A 20278-nucleotide genomic window follows, 5' to 3' on the forward strand; every position below is an offset into this window, starting at 1 on the left:
TGTGTAGCTTTAACTGTCCTGGAATCCACTCTGTAGACCAGTCTGACTTCAAACTCCGAGAACCACCTGCTTCTGCCTTCCAACTGCTAGGATTAAAGACATGCGGCACCATGCCTGGCATAACACATGACTCCTTTTTGCTTTCTCAAACACAATCTGCTTCACTTAAGTTAGCTTATTCTGGTCCGATCCTTGTCACGTGCACCTTCAAACCTAAGGTGACACCGTTTTTACCCCTGGATGTATACACTCCATCTGTCTGCCTGTCCTGCCCTCTGACACTGTTTCTAGCCTCTGAATGTACACACTCCATCTGTCTGTCTGTCCTGCCCAATGTCTCGCTGGCCTCTGCTCTTACAGGCAATCTCCCTTTTCATTTACTTGAGGCACTAATTTGGGGATCAGCCCAGCTACTCTCCTGGGTGCTAGAGATAGCACTAGAAGAAAGGCACACACAGACACAGAGCCTGCAGGAGCAAACACCAACAACAGTAGAGAGACAGTAATCATAGACAAACCAAGGGATGGTTGCATAGGAAAGGCTTGGGGTACCCGAATAAGCACTGAATTGGGAGTGTGTAGGGGGGGATCAGGAGACACTTTCTGGGGAACTAACATGTTCAAATATACTACAAAGGTAGCAGAGTTGGTGAAGAACGGGGGGAAGAGTCTTCCAGAGGGAGCCAAGGGCAAACACAGATGCAGGGAATGTTTTTGTGCCCTTGTAGTGTATTACACAAGATACAGAGTATTGCCAGTGAGGCCGAAGGGGCAGAAGGCCACACCATGCAGGGATGGTGGCTATGTAGGGATGTTCAGACACACCCAAAGAGCATGGAAGCCAAACCCACAGCACGCATCACGGCCTGCCAGGCTCTGTATGGTTTGCCACCCCCACCCTTGCCACAAGCTCTCTCTTCTGAGACTTCATAGCCTTTAACTGTGCCCTGCTGTTCTGGCAATGACTCTCCCTCCTCTTCCAGTTCTGATCATCTAGGCTCTGGCATTTTGGGGATCAGTAATGATCCAGAACCCTATTCAGTGATCATACTACCAAGGAGGAAGTTTAGCATTTATCAGGTACCTACTGTGTGTGAAGAACCATGCCGAGCACGTCATATGCATGATCTCAGTTAATCTTCAAAAGAATCCTGTGGCACAGATAATGTCACTGCCTCCGCTGGGCAGTGAAGTCACAGCATAGGCTGGGAACAAAGTCAGCAATCCAGGAGTTGACACTAAATCCCATGCTCTTCATCACTAGGGTCTAGCAAGCATAGGTCACCTACTCATTTAAAGATGACACACACGTGGACCTCATCATCCAAGCAGCAAGAATTTTATCATAGCTATCTATAAAATATAACTCCAGAAAGAGAAAGACATGCCAGAAACACTTATCAGTTTTGAATTATTTATTTATCATGTTAGCTATGATATTGCTTATATGGAACTTTGTTAGAAGTCCATTTGTGTTCAAAGGATCAGCAAAAGTCTAGCCAAATCCCGGTGTTTCAGAGGGAGTGAGCAATGTTTCCATTCTGGAAGCTATACATAACCAGCCAACAGATAGGGCTAGTCCCAATGATGGACTCTCAAGTGAGGCTATGAAGTCACCCATCAATCAGCCCACCAGGACAAGGCAGCTCAGGAATGGCTGTAAGGCAACAGGAGAAAAATCACAGGCACGTATAAAGAATATTCCAGGTTTTTTGAACATTTAGGAAACGTGGAGGAGACCTTTTTTCTCACACAGGACTCACAGTATTTGGTGATAACTGCTTCTTGCCTCTCTGGCTCACAAGCCCTTTGAACTCCTGAAGTATTCGCACCAATGCATTCATGGACCCACAAAGGTCCTGACGGTCTCCAGGGAACTGCACAGCATACAGGAGATGCTTTGCCTTTCAATCCTTAGTGAAGAAACGGTCACAGTACAGAATCAGGGCACTGCTGATCTCACACTGGGCGCCTGAGTTCACTCCTGGGGAGGGACCACTGGGATTCTAGAAAGGAGAATGGAGTGAAAGACAAGCTGGGGCTGCTCTCCTCATCCCAGGTTGGCTAAGGCTCACAGGAAAGAAGACAAGTGAGGTGGGGGTTGGGATAGATGGAGAAGTGGGGGATGGAGGAAACCAAGCCACAGACAAGAAGTAACAGTGGCCCGTTTGTCTACTCCAGCGTCCCCAGATACGATTGGTCCTCGGGGACCCAGTCATATAAAAAGTTAGCCCAGAGGCCCCAAGTCTCCACCACAGACACCCACCTTATTCAGTCCCATAGTACCCTTAGGTGTCTGCTAGCTCTGGCTACTGTGATCTAAGCTTGTTATGGGTGCCTGCTAGAGCTGATGGTGGTGATAACGAAGCCTAGATGGGCAGGCTTTGGGTCCAGTTAGAGTGGGAGTTGGTAGTAATTCAGGTGCTGCAGGGATTTCGAGTCAGGATGCTGAGGAAGAAGACGGGGAGAAGGAGGGTACATATCAGATAATGGGCTTTCTGGCCCATCTGACAGTCTGTTCTGTGTATACATCTAGGGCACGGGGTAGTAATTGGTACTTACCACTTAAGTATGCAGAAGTTCCATGTAGATATCAAGATAGAAAAGAGTATGCTTTATGTGCCCAGGAGAGGAACGCATTTGTTTTTACCTAAAGTTGTCATTCTTTCCTTCTCTCTCTCTCTCTCTCTCTCTCTCTCTCTCTCTGTGTGTGTGTGTGTGTGTGTGTGTGTGTGTGTGTGTGTGTGTAAGAAAGGGAACGGTATTTGATACCTATATGTCATCAGGGTACACTTGGTATGGCATGCCAATGGAGGTCAAAAGTCAACCTTGTGGAATCAATTCTCTTCTTCCATCTTTACATGGATTGCAGGTATAGAACTCAGGATATGAGACTTGCCAGCAAGTGCTTTCAGTGGTCAATGGGGCATTTCAAAGGTTTCTCTGTCTCTGTCTCTGTCTCTGTCTCTGTCTCTGTCTCTGTCTCTCTCTCTCTCTCTCTCTCTCTCTCTCTCTCTCTCTCTCTCTCAAATTATTGTTAATACTCACCCCTTAACTAAATGGAGTGCACAGTTGGAATGGTGCTATGTGGCTTTCAGAATCGCAGCCATGAATAGTTGTGCTTTCCAGAGCTTGATGTGAGAGTTGAGGCACCACAACCATGGGTGTGGCTGTGCGGTGTAAGAGAATGTACATTCCTGAGCCTCACCCCAGCTCTATTGTCTATGCTCTGGTGAGAAGGACCAAGAAGCCCCATTTTAACAGAGCCCCAGGTCATTCTTGTACATACTGAAGTTGAAGAGCTGCTGTCAGAGAGGTTCACGCTGGAGAAGAGGGAGTTTACTGTACTGCCAAGTCTTGTGACTTTGAATGATTGACAGGGAACATTTGTTTAAGATTTTGACTTCAGTAAATAGGACAGTGTGGCTGGTAATAAAAACAGGGGAGTGTTTATTAGGAAAATAAAACACAACGTGGTCTGATGGTTTGCATGTAATAGCTTATATACCCAAGGGGTTTTGCAGACACACTGGCTTGGAGGACCTCAGGAAAGCTCACAGTGAGTCACAGCGAGGTACTAATGGTGATGACTCAGCCTTCCCAGCTTCAGACAAACCCAAGGAAATAGAAAGCTGGAGGGCAAGCAGGATGATGTAGTTCCCAGCTCCTGGGGTCCACCCCATCACCTGGGCACTCCTGGAGCAGCGCACGCTCAGGTGACATTCTGTTCAGAATTCTTAGTCTCAAGAGGAAGAGGAGTGGTTTGGAGTGAGAAAAAGAGAGAAAGGAACAGATGACCAGGAAGCATGGATAGGCCAAAACTGACCTTAGGAAGTCTAAATGGCAAGGGAGTAGAAGGAAGGAGAAGGTACAATCAGAGAAGACGCAGGAATGGAGAAGGGCAGAACCTAACAAGTAGCCACAGAACAGAGGGTAGCTGGACTTAGGGAGCCCTCACAGAACCAAATAGTCCCCAGGTTACTTGGTGGAGATAAGACACCCCAGGAGGGTTGCAGGATGCACAGAATCAGACTGCAAATGTAACAGAACTGGAAGGACAGAAAGGGAAAATAGATGTATCAGTAAGACAGATGCAAATAAATAAAATGGAACAAGAATAAACAAAAACACCAGGTAAGAAGCAAAGTATTGTCATCAAAACAGGAGAGCTCTCACTGGTAGAGTAAAGAAGCATAAGAAAATGAAAGGAGATTTTTTTTTATTGGTCGAGTGAGGAAGCATAAGGAAATGAAAGATCAGATGGATGGGAAAGGGATAAGGTTTTAGCATGGTTATGTACACAGAAAGTTCCCAAGAATTCCAAAGAAAGAAAGATATCTTAGAAAGAATCAATGAGTTCAGGAAAGCTACAAGATAAACATGAAAATGCAATGATATATTTGTACTAGAAAGAATACAGATTCAAAACTAAAAAATACACCACTGTGGTGCAAACGACTCCCAATAGTTAAATGTATATTTAACAAAACTTGCACTAGATTTGCATGCTAAAGTGAGTGTGGCAGTGCATGTCAGTAGTCCCAAGTGCTTGGGAGGTGAGGGTGGGAAGATCAGAAGTTCAAGGCCAGCCTGGGCTGCATGAGACACTTTGTCAACAAAACAAAACAAAACAAAAAAGGCTTATGTGCTCAGAGCTGCGATGTGAATGGAAAAGTTATAAAGCAATGGAGAGATACAGCATTGTCCCACATCGACAGACAACACCCGGGATGCACTACTCTCTCCAACTTGATAGGGGAGTTAACACAGTTACGTCTTACTTATTATATATATGTATATGCATACATGGATATAAATACATACATACAACAAAGCACAACACAATGTGATATAGTACCATAATTGTCCAAACCCTAGGGGATTCCTTCTTGCGTATAAATAAGATTATTCTGAAGCTGCTGTGTAAGAGAAAAATTACTAGTTAAAGCAACACACACACAAAAAATTGATTGGAAACACAACTCCTATGTGTTTTCAGGACTCACCTCATAGAGGCTACAGCCTGGGCTGTGTGGTGCAGACAGAAGGACAGACAGAATGGAGACAGCAGAGTTAGACCCCCTGCACCCCACCCCCCACACAGATGTGTCAACTGAGTCTTGATAAAGGCATGGACTAAGTGCAGAGGAAGGAAGGCTATCTACAAATGGTGCTGGGGTCAACTAGCACAAAGGAGAAAAGGCCCCCAAACTGATTCATGGCTTCTTTAGGACTTCATCCAAATAGTCTGTGTCCCATAGAACAAAGTGTAAAGCTGTAAGACTTTTAGAGAAAAGATGGTACAGTTCAGAATTTAGCACTTGGCCTTAACATTAAAAATCCCGTTTATAGCCAGGCACAGTGACACATACCTTTAATCCCAGCAAACTGGAGGCAGAGTCAGATAGACCTCCATGAGTTCAAGGACAGCCTGATCCACATACTGAGTTCAGCCATAGCTACATACATAGTGAGATCCTGTCCAAGAAACAAAAAAAAGCAACAATAACAAAAATCCCATTTATAAATGAAAAACTGCTAAATTAGACTGCATGGAAATTAACTTCCCCATTTATGTGTTGGCATGTATGTTTTCATGTGTGCACAACTGCTTCAACTGCTCTCTGGCCCTAGTGTGTGTGTTTGTGTGTGTGTGTGTATGTGTGTGAGTGTGTGAGTGTGTGTGTGTGTGTGTGTGTGTGAGAGAGAGAGAGAGAGAGAGAGAGAGAGAGAGAGAGAGAGAGAAATGAAAAGTTAATGTGCTCTATTAAAAAAAAAAACAGGGAAACAACAACATGGGGAGACATTTCACAGAAGCAGCCATACATAAACACAGCACATGTTCAAGTAAATGGTCACAAAGCACACATTCACACCACAAGGAAACATTGCTGCATCCCTAGGAGAGATGACTAGAATGTAACTGATGATAACACTCATGGCTGCCAAGGTTGTAGGGAACTCATACATTATTCATGAGGATGCACAACCGCTCCACGGGGCCAGAGACCAGTGTGGTGGTTTCAGTGAGAACTAAGCCTGAAACTCCCATATGAGTCACAATTTACCCTCCTAGTCACTTATTCCTGTGATTAGGACTAACGTTTAACTCAAAATCCCACAGAGCAACTCTGTTCATCAGAAGCCGTTCGGAAACAACTCAGGTACCGTTTGGTAGGAGAATGGTTAAGCAAACTGTGGTATGTCCACACCATGAATGCTGACTTAGCAGTGAAAAGGGACATACCTAGTGATACAGGCATCGAAATGTCAGATGTTCCGGATGGATCATTATGCCAAGTGTAAAGAGTTATCTCAACTCTTGTGAGGCTATGCCAGGGCCTGGCAAATGCAGAAGTGGATGAAACACAGGGCCCCTAAGGAAGGAGCTAGAGAAAGTACCCAAGGAGTTAAAGGGGTCGGCAACCCTATAGGAGGATCAACAATATGAACTAATTAGTACCCTCCAGAACTGTGACTCTAGTTGCATATATAGCAGAGGATGGCCTAGTTGGCCATCAATGGGAGGAGAGGCCCTTGGTTTTGAGAAGATCATATTGCCTCAGTATAGGGGAATGCCAGGGCCAGGAAGCGGGAGTGGGTGGGTTGGGGAGCAGGGTGGGGGCAGGGTATAGGGGACTTTTGGTATAGCATTTGAAATGTAAATGAAGAAAATAGCTAATTAAAAAAAAAGAATTATCTCAAAAAGGTACCTGCTACATAATTCAGTGTTTAGATGTCATATGATTGACAGCAGATGGCAGAATTCCTGGTTTCAGGATCCAAAGCGGGGGAGGGGATGGGACAGCACACAGTAGCTGTGACTATGAAGGGCAACAGCGGGCCCCTTGTGGTGAGGGACAGTGCTCTGAGGTACAATGTGCTCTTGTGAAACTGAGGTACAATGTCACAAACCAGACAGTGCTCAACTTTAACTATTGTTGCCACTGTCTGGTTTGTGACATTGTACCTCAGTTTCACAAGATCTTGCTTCTGTAGAAAACCAGAAACGTGTGTGTTTAAGGGATCTTATAGCTGCATATGAACCCAGACACTTTGAAAAGTAGTATTAGGGTTCAAAGTGTAGCACAATGTTTCAGTTAGAAATGGACCAGCATTTGTAAGGTTGCGGGTTCAATCCCCCGACAACTCATTTTTTATGATCTCCCCATTTCTGTCCAGACCCCTTTTGAGATGGCGAGATGACAGAGAGATGACACTCTATTAATTTAGAGTCCTTATTTGTTCATAGCTCAGTTTCAGGAAGCTTGGCTGGATGGCAGTCTTACATGCAGCACCATCTCCGGTATTGCTGTCTGCTTAGAGTGCATTTTAGCTAACTCTCCATCCAAGGCTTTGCTGCATCCTCCTGGACATTAGGGTCAGTGGTACCTTCTTCCTCAGACACTCCCTGCAGTTCTTCCTCACTATGGGCTGGATACCAATGGGCACCTGCATCACAGCAGTTCAGGGGCAGGAAGCCTTCAGGCTTCAGGACTCTTTTCCTTAAAGGGGTGTTCTTCATTTGTCAACTACAAAAGATCTCAGAGCTCCACGCCGGGTTCCCACTGGGTGTCTGAGCACCCTTGGTTTCTTTCAGATTCTCTGTGCCCCAATTTTATATTCTCAAAAGCAGAAAGGGCTGGTCCCCATGGATGTGTTTTTCCAGGGCTCTCTTCTTAGTCTCTCAGATTCTCATCACTCTCCTGGCTCATCTGTGGTCAGAGTGGCAGTGAGTACAACTGGTACTGACACTTGTGATGGTGTCTGCCATCTCTCTTCCCTTAACTCATTTCCCCTACCTATTTGTCTTTTCAGCTTGTGGCCCAGGTCCTGGAACATAAAAACATAGGCTTTGTGATGGTGGATTCGAGGAAAGAAGCCAAGCTTGCTAAGAGGCTGGGTAAGTTTGAAATTTAAAATCTGCTAGGAAGAAACAAATATAGCTCATAAAAAATGAAGTTGCACTTATCTTGCATGGCAACTGGATTATTTTTCAAACACATATTAAAAAAGATAGCATATACACCATTCTGGGTCAGAGTAGAGCTCATTATAAGAAAACCTAGACCTCAACCTAATGGTTTGGCAGGAATAGTTTAAGTTATCTTTGCAGTAGTCTCAGGCAGAGAAAACTTCTCAGAGAAACTAATGTGGGCACTTGAGCCCTTATTGACAGCTCTCACAGCAGCTAGAAGCCCAGTCTCTCCATCTTCATGCCTCAATGACTTCAATGGGCCTCTCTGGGAACATTGTAGCAGCCAGTGCTTCTGCAGAGGTCCCAGAGTTTAGGCTGGCCCCCAGTTGGGAACCTTCAGCCTGGATGGATTTCGGTGAGGGGTGGTGGAGAAACAATATGCTGGGAGTGTAATCTCTCGTGTCAATATGTCACGACCAGGTGCCCTTTCCGATTTCTACTCAATAATCCCAAGGAGAAAGGGCACAGGGAACCCTTCTGCTTTCCAAATGCCACCCCCCAATGGTGTCCATTTAGGTTTTTCCACATGACCAGTGGAGAATGGCTATTAAAAATAGCAGGAGGGTTTGAAACAGTACCTTTGAAGAAAGGTTAATTGAGTTTGGAGTAGTAAACACAGAAAAAGAAAAAAAAAAAAAGCTTAGTGGTGGCTCGGTGGATATCTTTGGGTACATACAGGTGCACTATCCCAGGTGCATGCTGTGCATTATCCCAGATGCATGCTGGTGCATTATTATCTCAGTTCCATGCAAGTGCATTATCCTAGCAAATTAAAAACAACTCTTTCCTATTTTATTTCTTAGAAGACCAGACATTTTTAAAGACAAAATTTATATTATAGGAAGCTACTTAAATTAGACACAGAGAAGAACTGGTGCCTATAAAATGGTGACTTGCTGAGACTGGCTGGCATTCCTCTTTCCCTGGAGACATAAGAATACCTTCTCTGCCCAGTGCATGGAAATAAAATACATTCAACTATTCCTAGAGTCAAAAACAATTTAATGAGTTCTGCTTTTTTTCCCCTAGCAGTTCATTGGTTCTTAGCCTTGACCCCAGCCCATTACTGTTTTAATGATTGGGTGGCATATGGGAACATTTTTAAATAAACTTTAAACAAAAATGCTAGTGTTTTAGAAATATTCACATTTAGGCAGCACGGACTGAGCAAAAATTCACAAGAGCAGACTGGCCAAGGACATGGTGGGGCTTGGTATGTCTAACAACATTCTTCTCTGAGCTTGAGGGACGAAGCAGTTGCCCTCTTGATATTAGGCGTGTGGTTGTGCTCTGCATACCCGACCCTTTATACTTAGGCCCTCTCCTGTCTGTCTTACTTTGGTTATGGCTAAAGCTGTAGGTGGCGCTCTGACCTTGTCTCATTGGAGACACACTCCCAAGCAGGACCCTGACTGATGCTCCCCGGGACTTATTTTAAGATCAGATGTCACAAGAGTCAAGAATACTCTATGTGTCCAGTGCTGGGATGTGCCGGGGTCTCCTTAGGCGGACCACGGACCACGGGGCAGCAGGCAGTGTCCAGCCCTCTTGCTCTTGAGTGTCATTTGTGATTCATTAGGAGAAAGCATTTCCTAGGTGACAGAGTCTGAAAACTGAAGAATTAAAGATACTGTGGAGTTGCCACATCAACCTTAGCTACTTAATATTCAGCCCAAAGGATACTGTGCCCCAGCAAGGGTTGGTTAAAGTACACAGCTCTGTGCCAAGGGTGTTGGGGCTGTTGTCTGCCCTCCCAGAATCTGCCAGTGACCTCAGTGAAGAGGCATGTGACTCAGAGAGGCTGTCTATCGGCATGTCCAGGCTCTGTACAAGAGGCTGGGATCTGGAGAAGACAGCACTCCTATTGTTCGAGATTGTCCTGTTAGAGCAAGCAGCAGCAAGCAATGGGGGCAGGACGGAGACATTAGATGAAAACTGGCCTGAAGCCAGAAGGAGTCACCAAGATGTAGTCAGGGATAGAGGCCACTCTGAATTTAGAGGAAAGAGAAAGAGGAGAAAAGCCCATCTCTGTGCCTATTGCTGGGCACACCTTTTCATAAAATCATGCAGCCCAGAAGCAAGGAGACTGTCTCAGAGATGAGCAGCCCTCTTCCGGCCAATCAGAGATGAGCAGCCCTCATCCATCCAATCAGAGATGAGCAGCCCTCATCCGGCCAATCAGAGATGAGCAGCCCTCATCTGGCCAAGGTGGGTGGAGAGGTAGGGCAGGCATTCGCTGATTGAAGACCTTGAAACCCAGGTAAGGCGACAGATAGACAATGATATTACAGGTTCTAAGAAGAATGGCAAGGTTCTGCAGTATTTGTGGGAACTCAAGCAGTAGTGGAATGGAGAGCAGCTTTTGAATTCAATGCTAGCTCTGACAGACTGACCTGTCTGTGTGAGTTCTACTGATCCTGGATCCCAAAGTTAAGGGTTTTCTGCACCCTTAACTCACTTTGGCCTCTCGTTCCTTTCAGGATTCAGTGAAGAAGGAAGCCTGTATGTTCTGAAGGGTGACCGCACGATTGAGTTTGACGGGGAGTTTGCAGCAGATGTCTTAGTGGAATTTCTCTTGGATGTAAGTGTTTAAGCAAGTGGCTTTGTGTGCAGCTGTCCCATATAGGAAAGGCCACAGCTCTGACGCAAAAAGAGAGGAGCCAGAGAGCCTGGCATGGCCTCAGGCATTGATCAGGCTGCCCAAACAATGAGCAGATAGAAACAGTACTTGTGTTAGAGTGGAGTCTTTTCTGAAAAACAGGCCCTTAAGTCACCATAGAAATTGTTATAAGTGACCCACGGGTAGTTCGGGTGTTTATATGGGTGTTAGAAGTTACATGGTATTCTCTTACCAGTTATACCCTGATACCCACTGGCATTCCCTTGACATTGGTACAGTGACATTGAGAGAAGGCCAGGGAAAGGCAGGAAAGAGGGGCAAAACAGTCACCAGAGATGGCAGTTGGGACCCACAGGCTCAGTCTCCCTGAGCCATCTTCTGAGCTGACAGTGACCTGAGAGACCATGGTGGCTCAGAAGGTAAAGGCACCTACTGTCCAGCCTGGTGACCTGGGTTCAATTCCTTGGTTCCACAGGGTGGAAGGAGAGAACCAACTCTCACAAGTTGTTTTCCACACTCTCCACTCTTCTTCAATGCTCCCAGCCCCCAACGTGCCCCTCCCTGGTCACTGCTGCACATGTGTGCACATAATGGCATACACACATCCTTTTACACACATAAGCAAATGCTAAAACAAACCAACAAAGACAGAGCTAAGAAAACCTAGGGGCCACCCTCCCCCACCACAAAAAAATGTCACTTTTAGCCATGGAGATGTCACATCCTCAAATCCATAAGTTTTAACAGAGGAAAAAAATTATAAAATATTTCTGCCATGTATACATACTCCTGTCATACTCAGTCATACTCCTGGTCCTAGCTGTGAGGATAAAGGCTTTGGAACCCATGCTCTGCACAGATAAAGAAACCAACTCTGCCAGGATTGGTGATCCACCTGTTACCCTGGCACTGGGGAGGCTGAGGCGGGAAGATTGTCGATGAGATGCCAGCACGGGCTCTGTGGGGTAGCCAAGGCTCTGTGGGGTGACTCTGTCCATAAAATAAACAGAACCAATAACACAAAGAGCTCACAGCTGACCACTAACTCTAGCAATTCTCTGGCAGACACCAAACAAGTCTATCAATTTCTCTCTATACCCTCAAAAGCCAGAGAGGGCAGAAAAAGACTGCCAAATATAGTGTCCATAGTGTCTGCTTGGCTATCTCATTGACCCCCCACCTAGAAGTCCTAGGAAATGTTCAAAAGAAACAACATTGTAGTTGAGGCCAGCCTGGCACTGTTCCAAGCTAACCAGATGAGAGACAGCTCCTGGGAGCAAGACTCTACTTGCTTTAAATAATAAATTGTGTGATTGACCCATAGAAGTAGCAAACCAGAGTTAGGGGCAGTGTTTAGACTTAACTAATCGGGTTCCACCCTCTGCAAACTACAGATAGTTCTGTTCTCAGTATGTAGTGTGTCTTAGGGTTTTCTCTGCTGCCATGACACATCATGACCAAAAGCAACTTGGGGAGGAGAGAGTTTATTTGGTTTACATCACAGTTCACGGGAAACCAAGGCAGGAACTGAAGCGGGGTAGGAACCTGGAAGCAAGAACTAATACAGATGCTATAGAGGGGTGCTACTGACTGGCTTGCTCCTCATGGCTTGCTCACCCTGCTTTCTTATTGAACCCAGGACCACCAGCTCAGAGATGGCACCACCCGTGATGGGCGGGGCCCTTACCTATTAATCACTAATTAAGAAACTGCTCTATAGGCTTGCCTGTAGCCTGATCTTATGGAGGAGGCACGTGCTTCCTTCCTTTCAGATAATTATATCTTGGTCAAGTTGACACAAAACTAGGTAGAACATGGCCTTTGTCTCCAAGGTGGGTGCTGCGAGGTTGGTGATGAGGTGAACCATATCAGAACCATATCAGGATAAGTGGGGACTTATCACACATCCTTTTTCATATTCACAGAGGGAAGAAAACGTTCCCCACCATTTTCTTAAGCATAAAGAATCATTTTCTCAAGGCCGTTAGCAAACTGAGCCAGAAGAGGGACACTTTCCCATTCTTGACTCTAATGTCAAGAGATGCTATAAAATTAACAACTCAACTGATGAAAAAGAAAAAGAAAAGAAAAAAAAAACGTTGTTTCCAAAATACAAGGGAAGAAATTGGAGAGCATTAGGCTCATGAGTTTGGGCAGAGATGGCACATAGCATACACTGATCACTGTGACAAACACCTGGGGGAAACAATTTAAAAAAAAAAAAAAGGATTTTCCTTGGCTCTCAGTTTTGGAGGTTTCAGCCCAAAGTTTGCTGAATTCATTGCGCTGGGCCTAAGAAAGGGCAGAAATGAGGTTGGCAGGGAAGGAGAGTGGGGGCAGGTTCTGGGGACCAGATTCAGCCTTCAGGGCACGTCCTCCATGACCCACTTTCTTCCCTCCTGACTCTCATCCTGGCCCTACAGCATCAGCCTCCTCAGAGTTTATCTCCATCAGTCATCAGAGGCTTCGCGCTCTAACCACAGCTCAGTGAGGGAAGCCCGAGGTGTGGACCAAGCCTTCAACACTTGAGCCTTGTGAGAGACACTTCATATTCAAAACACAAGTCATCTTTTTACTTACATGCAGAATCTAAGAACATTGAATGTCTTTTAAAAAGAAACAGAAGCAGAGAGCCTATTTAATGCTGGTTACCGGGGTCGGTCGGGCATGGGGTTGAACATGAGAAGAGTGTGATCTGAGGGGTAGAGTCTCAGCAGGCAGGAAGAGTAAGTATAGAGTTCACAGCGTGTTCAGCATGGCAAATAAAAACCTCCATTCAGAATTGCTAAAAGGCTACACAAATATTCTAACCACATGAATGGTAAGTATTTGAGGTAATGGATGTTAATTGGCTTCATCTAATTATTTCACAATTTATTCATAATTCCTAGCACTTTATGTTCCAGGAATACAAACAGTTACAGGCTGGGGAGATGGCCTGAGCTTGAATCTCCAAAACCCGTGTAAAAAGGCTGTCGTGTCTTCTTGTACCTGAAACCCAGCACTAGAAAAAGTAGACAGGCAGTCCTGAGAGATGCCTGGCCAGTAGCCTAGCCAGAGAGGCCATCTCCCGGTTCAGTGAGATAGCTGTCTCTAGGCAAGAGAATGAATGAGGAAGACACTGATTTGTGCTCCACAGCTGAGTCCATGGACCTCGCACACTCATACACACACATACACAATTTCTTAGAGTCTATCTCTCTTGTACACACATTTTATGTGTATGTGTGTGTATGTATATATAGTTATAATTGTTGATTTATAACTTAAGATACAATCTTTAAAAAATGTAACTAGCAAGAGGAATCAAATCACCCCCAGGACAACCATCCCAAGTTAGGACCAAGTCTTCCTGGGGGAACTGTGGCGGCCATGCACACTGGTGTAGGCTGGAATGGGTGTACTCAAGACCTTTGTGTCTGCATACACAGTCACATACACACAATGATATATATAATCACACACACACACACACACACACCTTCAAGGCAAGATGGAGAACATGGCCTGACTTCAATGTTCTGTCTCGTTGTCTATCTTTCACAATTTCTGTACATGTGTCCCTTCCCTCCAAAGTGCTCTATGTCCCCACTCTTGTTTAAACACCTTTGCCTCTCTGTGTGTGTCTCTCTTGGCGTGTGATTTCAGCTCATTGAAGACCCAGTGGAGATCGTGAATAACAAGCTGGAGGTTCAGGCCTTTGAGCGCATCGAGGACCAGACCAAGCTTCTTGGCTTCTTCAAGAATGAGGACTCAGAATGTAAGCTGTCTGTCAACATAGGCCTGTGGGTCTGAAGGCTGGCTCTTAACAAGGTGTGCTAGGCTGTCCCAACATAGGCTGAGGCTTTAAGATCTCTTTGGCTGGGGGCAGCAGAAACTGGATTTCTTCCTGTTGCCTGTACAAAGGGACACATGGGCAGAAATCATGCAAAATAGGCAGGGGGAAGGAAAGACCATTACAGTTAGGCCGAGTTTTCTAGCCCTGAAACTGTGTGTGTGTGTGTGTGTGTGTGTGTGCGTGTGCGTGTGTGTGTGTGTGATTGTATGTAGATTGTGTATGTGAATGTGTGTTATTGTGTGTCATTATGTGTGTATGTGAGTGTATGTGTGTTATTGCATGTGCTATTGTGTGTAAGCATGTGTGTCATGTGTATGTATTCTACTAAATAAATAAATGCCTTCTGTTGTCCTCCACTCTCCCTCCTGTCTATCTCCTCATGAGGCTCTCCTGTAAAATGGACACATAGTGGCCATCTCCCTGATGTTGGCAGTTCCTGTGATCACCAGCTGGAGAACTTCCCTATTAGCTGGAGAGGATTAAATTAATTTTGGTTGGGAATGGGTCCAGTAGTTGCTAGCGAATATGGAAAATAGCTGGCCAAGCTCAGAGCTGGCTGGCCATTGATCTATGCTTATGGTACCATGTGCCATGTGTATTGTGGTTTTTTCTCTCTCTCTTTCTCTCTCTCTCTCTGTGTGTGTGTGTTTCCATGCATGTGTGCACATATGTGTGCATGTGAAGATGTGCATGTGTGTGTGTTCATTTAGATATGGGTGTTTGTATGCCTTGTGTGTGCATGTGTGTATGGATGTGTGCATGTGTGTGCTTATGTGAGTGTGGGTGCAGCAGAGAACAGATTTTATTATTAATAATAAATTTTTTAAGAAACGTTGTCTCTCACCAGCCTGGGACTTTCCAAGTCAGGGCCAGCAACCTCAGGGCTCCACTTGTCTCTGCCTCCCCTGCACCATTAGGACAAATATCCACCACCCTGCCTGGTCTTATTATGTGGGTTTTGGGGACTGAACCCCAGACTCAAGTCCTGGAGTTTATCAGGCAGATACTTAACCAACTGAGATATTTGCCTAAACCTGTGACTCTTAAAAGACAGGCCCCTTCCCAGGCTGAGGCGCTTGCTTGACATTAGTGTGTTTGTCTTTTTAACCTGGGTATCGCCTACCCACCATGATCATAGAAAAATATACAGTCGAATCTTATACAAGTCTGCCTAGCTCCGGAGAAAGGGATATGAAATACAATGAAACTGAAGAAGTCAATGCACTGAGAGGTAAACATAGGCTCAGGGTTGCAGGGCCACAGAGCTTACACCAAGTCCCACCGCTCTCTTCCTGGAGTGGAAGGCTGAAGCCAGACACTTCATGTGAAATAGTGAGCACAACACTCTCACATGGCTGTGGTTCCTTTCTTCCATGACAAATATGGATACATGTTTGAAACCAGAGTCAAGTATAGGCTTGGTTTAATTAAAATAATCTCAGAAGATCAGGATTCAAAAGTAACCCCCTTATTTTAGTCTTTGAAAATGTTATACATGTAGATGATGTGCTTTGACTATATTCATCTCTCACTGCCTCCCTGAATTCCTGACATGACCCGCACATTATATCTTATGTTATCAAACTGCCTTCTAAATATTTATATTTTCAGAGTATTTAATCCCATCACTTGAGACGCAGAGGCAGGTTGGATCTCTGAGTTTGGGGCTAGCCTGGTCTACAGAGTGAGTTCCAGGACAAGTCAAGTACACATTGTGAGACCCTGTCTCAAAAAACAAATCAACACCCAAGAAAAGCAAGCAAGCAAACAAACAAATAAACAAACACGTACGTCTGTACTCATCTGAGCAGCTCCCAAGTCTGGTCAAACAGCTTTTTACTGCAGTAGGTAAGAGCAGAGAATAAGACTATGAGTGTTCAGTGTAGACAGGGCATCTCTATGAGTTTTCAGTGTAGATGGGACATCTCTATCAACCCCTGTCCCCTAGTGCTGGTCTGTGTAGGTCTGTGTGCTGGGGTACAGCTGGAAGCTAGGAGCCAAAGTCAGGGCCACAAAGCAAGAAGTGGCTGCAGTCAAGTGCAAGCACCCTGGCTGGTTGGGCTGGGTTGAGGTCCAGCTTAGGAAAGGAAACTCCCCCCTGGAGTGTTACAGCTCAATAAGACAGGCGCTCTCAGATGATCTTTGGTGAAATAACTCGCACACTTTATTCCTTATGGATAGGACCTTATAAACACTTGGAGGTGGGTTGAAATCTAGAGGCAGGCGCTTTCTATTGGCTTGTTCTGAGATGCTAGGGATGCCTCATCTGCATGTGGAAGGACTTCAGGTGCAGTATCTACATTACTGATTGACATAGTCCTCTCAGTGGGGTGTCACAGTCACGTGTTCCAGGATAGGAACTGGTCAGGAGTAGATTTAAGTGCCTATCATTTTCAATTATGAGAATTACTGGGGTTCCTGGATCTTCTGGACCTTACCGGTTTTCTGTCTGGTGGCAACAGTCTGCTGCCCCATACCCCAGGGCTTGGGAACATGGAAAGGGGGCAGACATGGAGGGTGGAGAGGAGGGCTATGAAACTAAACTGCTTTTACAAAGGGAAAGCAAACATAGGAAAACTAGGAGCCCGCCTTTGGAGAAGCTTAAAGTACTTTACCGGACAGTATTTTTCTCTTAATTGTAAACACGGGGCAGTGAGTTTCCTTCCTACTTGGGGCTCATCTATGCAGAAACTGTGACTTCAGCAGGTACAATTTTAACTGCATGCACTTGGGTGAAAGGAGGTTTTTTTTGGGGGAGGGGTATCCAATTTTTTTCTTCTTTTTCTTCAATTTCCTGTATGTGCTGCTTTCTGTCCACAAACCTGTGGTGGAAGGAGGCTCTTCTTGGGTCTCTGAACAACAGTCAATTTAAACTTCAACTATTTTTTAAATGGTATTAAATAGCTGTCTAACACCATTCTCTCCAAGTGAGCAGTTTGCCTCTTGCAAACATTTCTCTTTTCTCCTAGATTATAAAGCATTCCAAGAGGCAGCTGAACACTTCCAGCCTTACATCAAGTTCTTTGCCACCTTTGACAAGGCGGTAAGTAGCCATGAAAACCCCATTTAAACATGTTCAGCGATAAGGACAATCAAGGTTTGGACTCTTCCACTATCCTTCTTAGCCTCTTTGTCAGGAAGGGTTAGAGGACGCTGGGAAACCACTTCTGAGAATACAGTCCCTGTCTTCCAGCCCAAAATCCAAAAGGAAGGGCTAACTAATGATTCCAATATAATGTAAAGTCAAAGAACACTTGCCCCAATTGGTTGAGGTTTAGAATTGATAGCAAGATAATGATAATGATCATACCTTAAGTACTTATTATGGGCAAGGACCAATCCTATCCTCTCAAAGGCCCATAACGGGGGAGAGGGGCAGTATTCTCATTGTGTAGAGGAAATAATCAAAGTAGGGAGTGGCAGATGCATTCATCTGAAGTCACATAGTCAGCGACTGGTAAGACTGGATGTATCTGAGTCCTGACTGACACGAAAGACTATTCTGGACAGCTGTGCTCAGAGAAGGAAGCTTCAGGTAGTGTGTGTGTGTGGCTAGAGTTTGTTCATGCAGTAGATGTTAGCTAGCTATAGGAACTGCTGTCAGTAAAAAGACATCTAGACACAGGAGGAGGGGCCCAGACAGGTTATAAGGCAAAGGTGAGTGCAGAAGCCCATATTGGATTCTTCATGGCCGCTGGTTTGCTGATGCAGGCAGGGGTGACTAAGAGATCGTAGGTTAAGAGCTTTGAGGGCTGGGGATATAGCTCAGTTGGTATAGCACTTACCCAACATGAACCAAGCCCTAAAGGTTTGATTTCCAACACTGCATAAACAGTATACTGGAGGCCATCCTCGGCTACATAGGGAGTTCTAGGCCAGCCTGGTCACTTGAGATCCTGGTGAAAAGAAAAGAACTAATCTAATAGAATCAGCCCAGGTGTTCATAAACACAGATGCAGTTAAAGGAAATGTGGGGCTAGAGAGATGGCCCAGCAGTTAAAAGCATTGGCTGATTTGCCAAATGACCCAGGTTCAAGTCCTAGCACCCATAAAGTGGATCATAATTATTTGTAACTCCAGTTCCAGGGGCTTTGATGCCCTCTTCTGGCCTCTCCAGGAACCACACTCAGAAGTGCTGTACAGAACATCTGTACACATGTGATGGTGTGTATATGCTCTGCCTAGGGAGTGGCACTATTAGAAGGTGTGGACCTGTTGGAGTAGGTGTGTTACTGTGGGTGTGAGCTATAAGATTCCCTAGCTGCCTGGAAGTTAGTCTTAAACTAGCAGCCTTCAGATGAAGATGTAGACCTCTCAGCTCCTCCTGCACCATGCCTGCCTGGATGTTGCCATGTTCCCACCTTGATAATGGACTGAACCTCTGAACCTGTAAGCCAGCCCCAATTAAATGTCGTCCTTATAAGAGTTGCCTTGGTCATGATGTCTGTTCACAGCAGTAAAACCCTAACTAAGACAACACGTAAAAATCAATAAAATGATATATACACATGAACTTTTTTTCAGTCATAAAGGAGAGTGAAGTTAGGTGTGTTGCAGGAAAATGGGACAGAGTTGGCGATCGTTACATGGAGTGAATGGAGTCAGTCTAAAGAACACGGTTATTACGTTTCCTCTAATGCATGAGTTCTATATTTTATGTAGATTCATAAAAACCCTATAGTACACGTGACATAAAATAGAGGCTGCAAACAGAAGGGAATGTAGGGGAGGGGGCATTGAAAGGTGGCAGGAGAGGGCATTAAAGTATGGAGGATTATACATTTGCATAACAAAGGCCTGATACAACCCAGTGTAATTTTTTAAAAAATGTAAAAAGAAAGTTCATCTGAAGGGAAGAAAGGCAAGCGCGCTGGGCAGGTGGGCTTAGCTAATCGCCAGGGCCCCAGTCTTCTGAGTGACAGACATGCTGTTCCGGGTTCAGGGTAGTATTTGTAGAACTAGCTTCCAATCTAGCCAGAGTGTGATTCCGTGTCTGTGGCTATGAAGAAGGGGAAGCCAGGGAATCTCCAAAGCTGCTTTACTAACAAGGAAACCAGCATCCTAAGCATAGCTGTGCATGTGGCCTTGTGTGGTTCACACCTTTTAAAAACAGAAAGGCCATCTCTGCAGCTCCCTATGGAACACAGAGTGGGGACCAGCCTAATGCCACCTGGGACTCACACCCATCCTGCAGAAGGCGGTGCCCAGTGGGAGGTGGTGGGATTCAGAAGGCACGGTCGCAGCCTCAACAATGTCCAGCAGGGGGCGAAAGAGCTGAAGACCAGAAAAAGTAATACAACTGGGGAAGTGGAAGACAGTCTTGTTTGCAACAAGGACATTTGGCCACCAGTCAAGGAGTGAAAATCCCCAAATAATTGGAGATTGCAAATCCAAGCTGGGGAAAAAAAAAAAGACGTGAAGCGGACATTAAAAGGCCTGGAAGGAAGCCACTGTTAGGAACACAGTTTGGGTCCAGTTTTTCACACACTGAGAAAACTATTCAACACAGTGGTCTTTCTTTCATGGATTCAACGAATTCATCCATTCATTTAGCAAGTATTTATTGAGTGACTTCTTGGCTCCCAAAACACAACAGTTTCAAGCAAGACATGCAATTGGCCCTGTAAAATTTAGAGTTTAATGTGAGAGAGAAATTGAAGGAGCAGAAAATTAGTAAAAACCTAAAAATAAATAACAAATCAAGAGGTGAATTATAAAGAGGGCGGGAAGACATGGCTACTGGTGTAGATTTGAAAGTCAGTAGTTCTCAACTGTAGTCTTGGTTCCTCAACTTGTAGGTCTTGGTTCCTCTAATGAACTTTTTTTTTTTTTTTTTTTTTTT

At 45.1% G+C, this 20278-nt stretch overlaps 1 protein-coding gene across 1 annotated transcript in view; it reads left to right on the forward strand.

The window, feature by feature from the left end:
- The window catches only part of Casq2 (calsequestrin 2), a 59471-nt gene that overhangs the window by 15359 nt on the left and 23834 nt on the right, over nucleotides 1-20278 (forward strand). The window contains exons 2-5 of the mRNA XM_021157821.2: nucleotides 7819-7903; nucleotides 10459-10559; nucleotides 14247-14358; nucleotides 17406-17479. Of these exons, the coding sequence (XP_021013480.1) occupies nucleotides 7819-7903; nucleotides 10459-10559; nucleotides 14247-14358; nucleotides 17406-17479 (372 nt within the window). The remainder of the gene's footprint in view (nucleotides 1-7818; nucleotides 7904-10458; nucleotides 10560-14246; nucleotides 14359-17405; nucleotides 17480-20278) is intronic.

The sequence above is a fragment of the Mus caroli genome, chromosome 3 (assembly GCF_900094665.2).
Source record: "Mus caroli chromosome 3, CAROLI_EIJ_v1.1, whole genome shotgun sequence".
Classification (NCBI taxonomy): domain Eukaryota; kingdom Metazoa; phylum Chordata; class Mammalia; order Rodentia; family Muridae; genus Mus; species Mus caroli.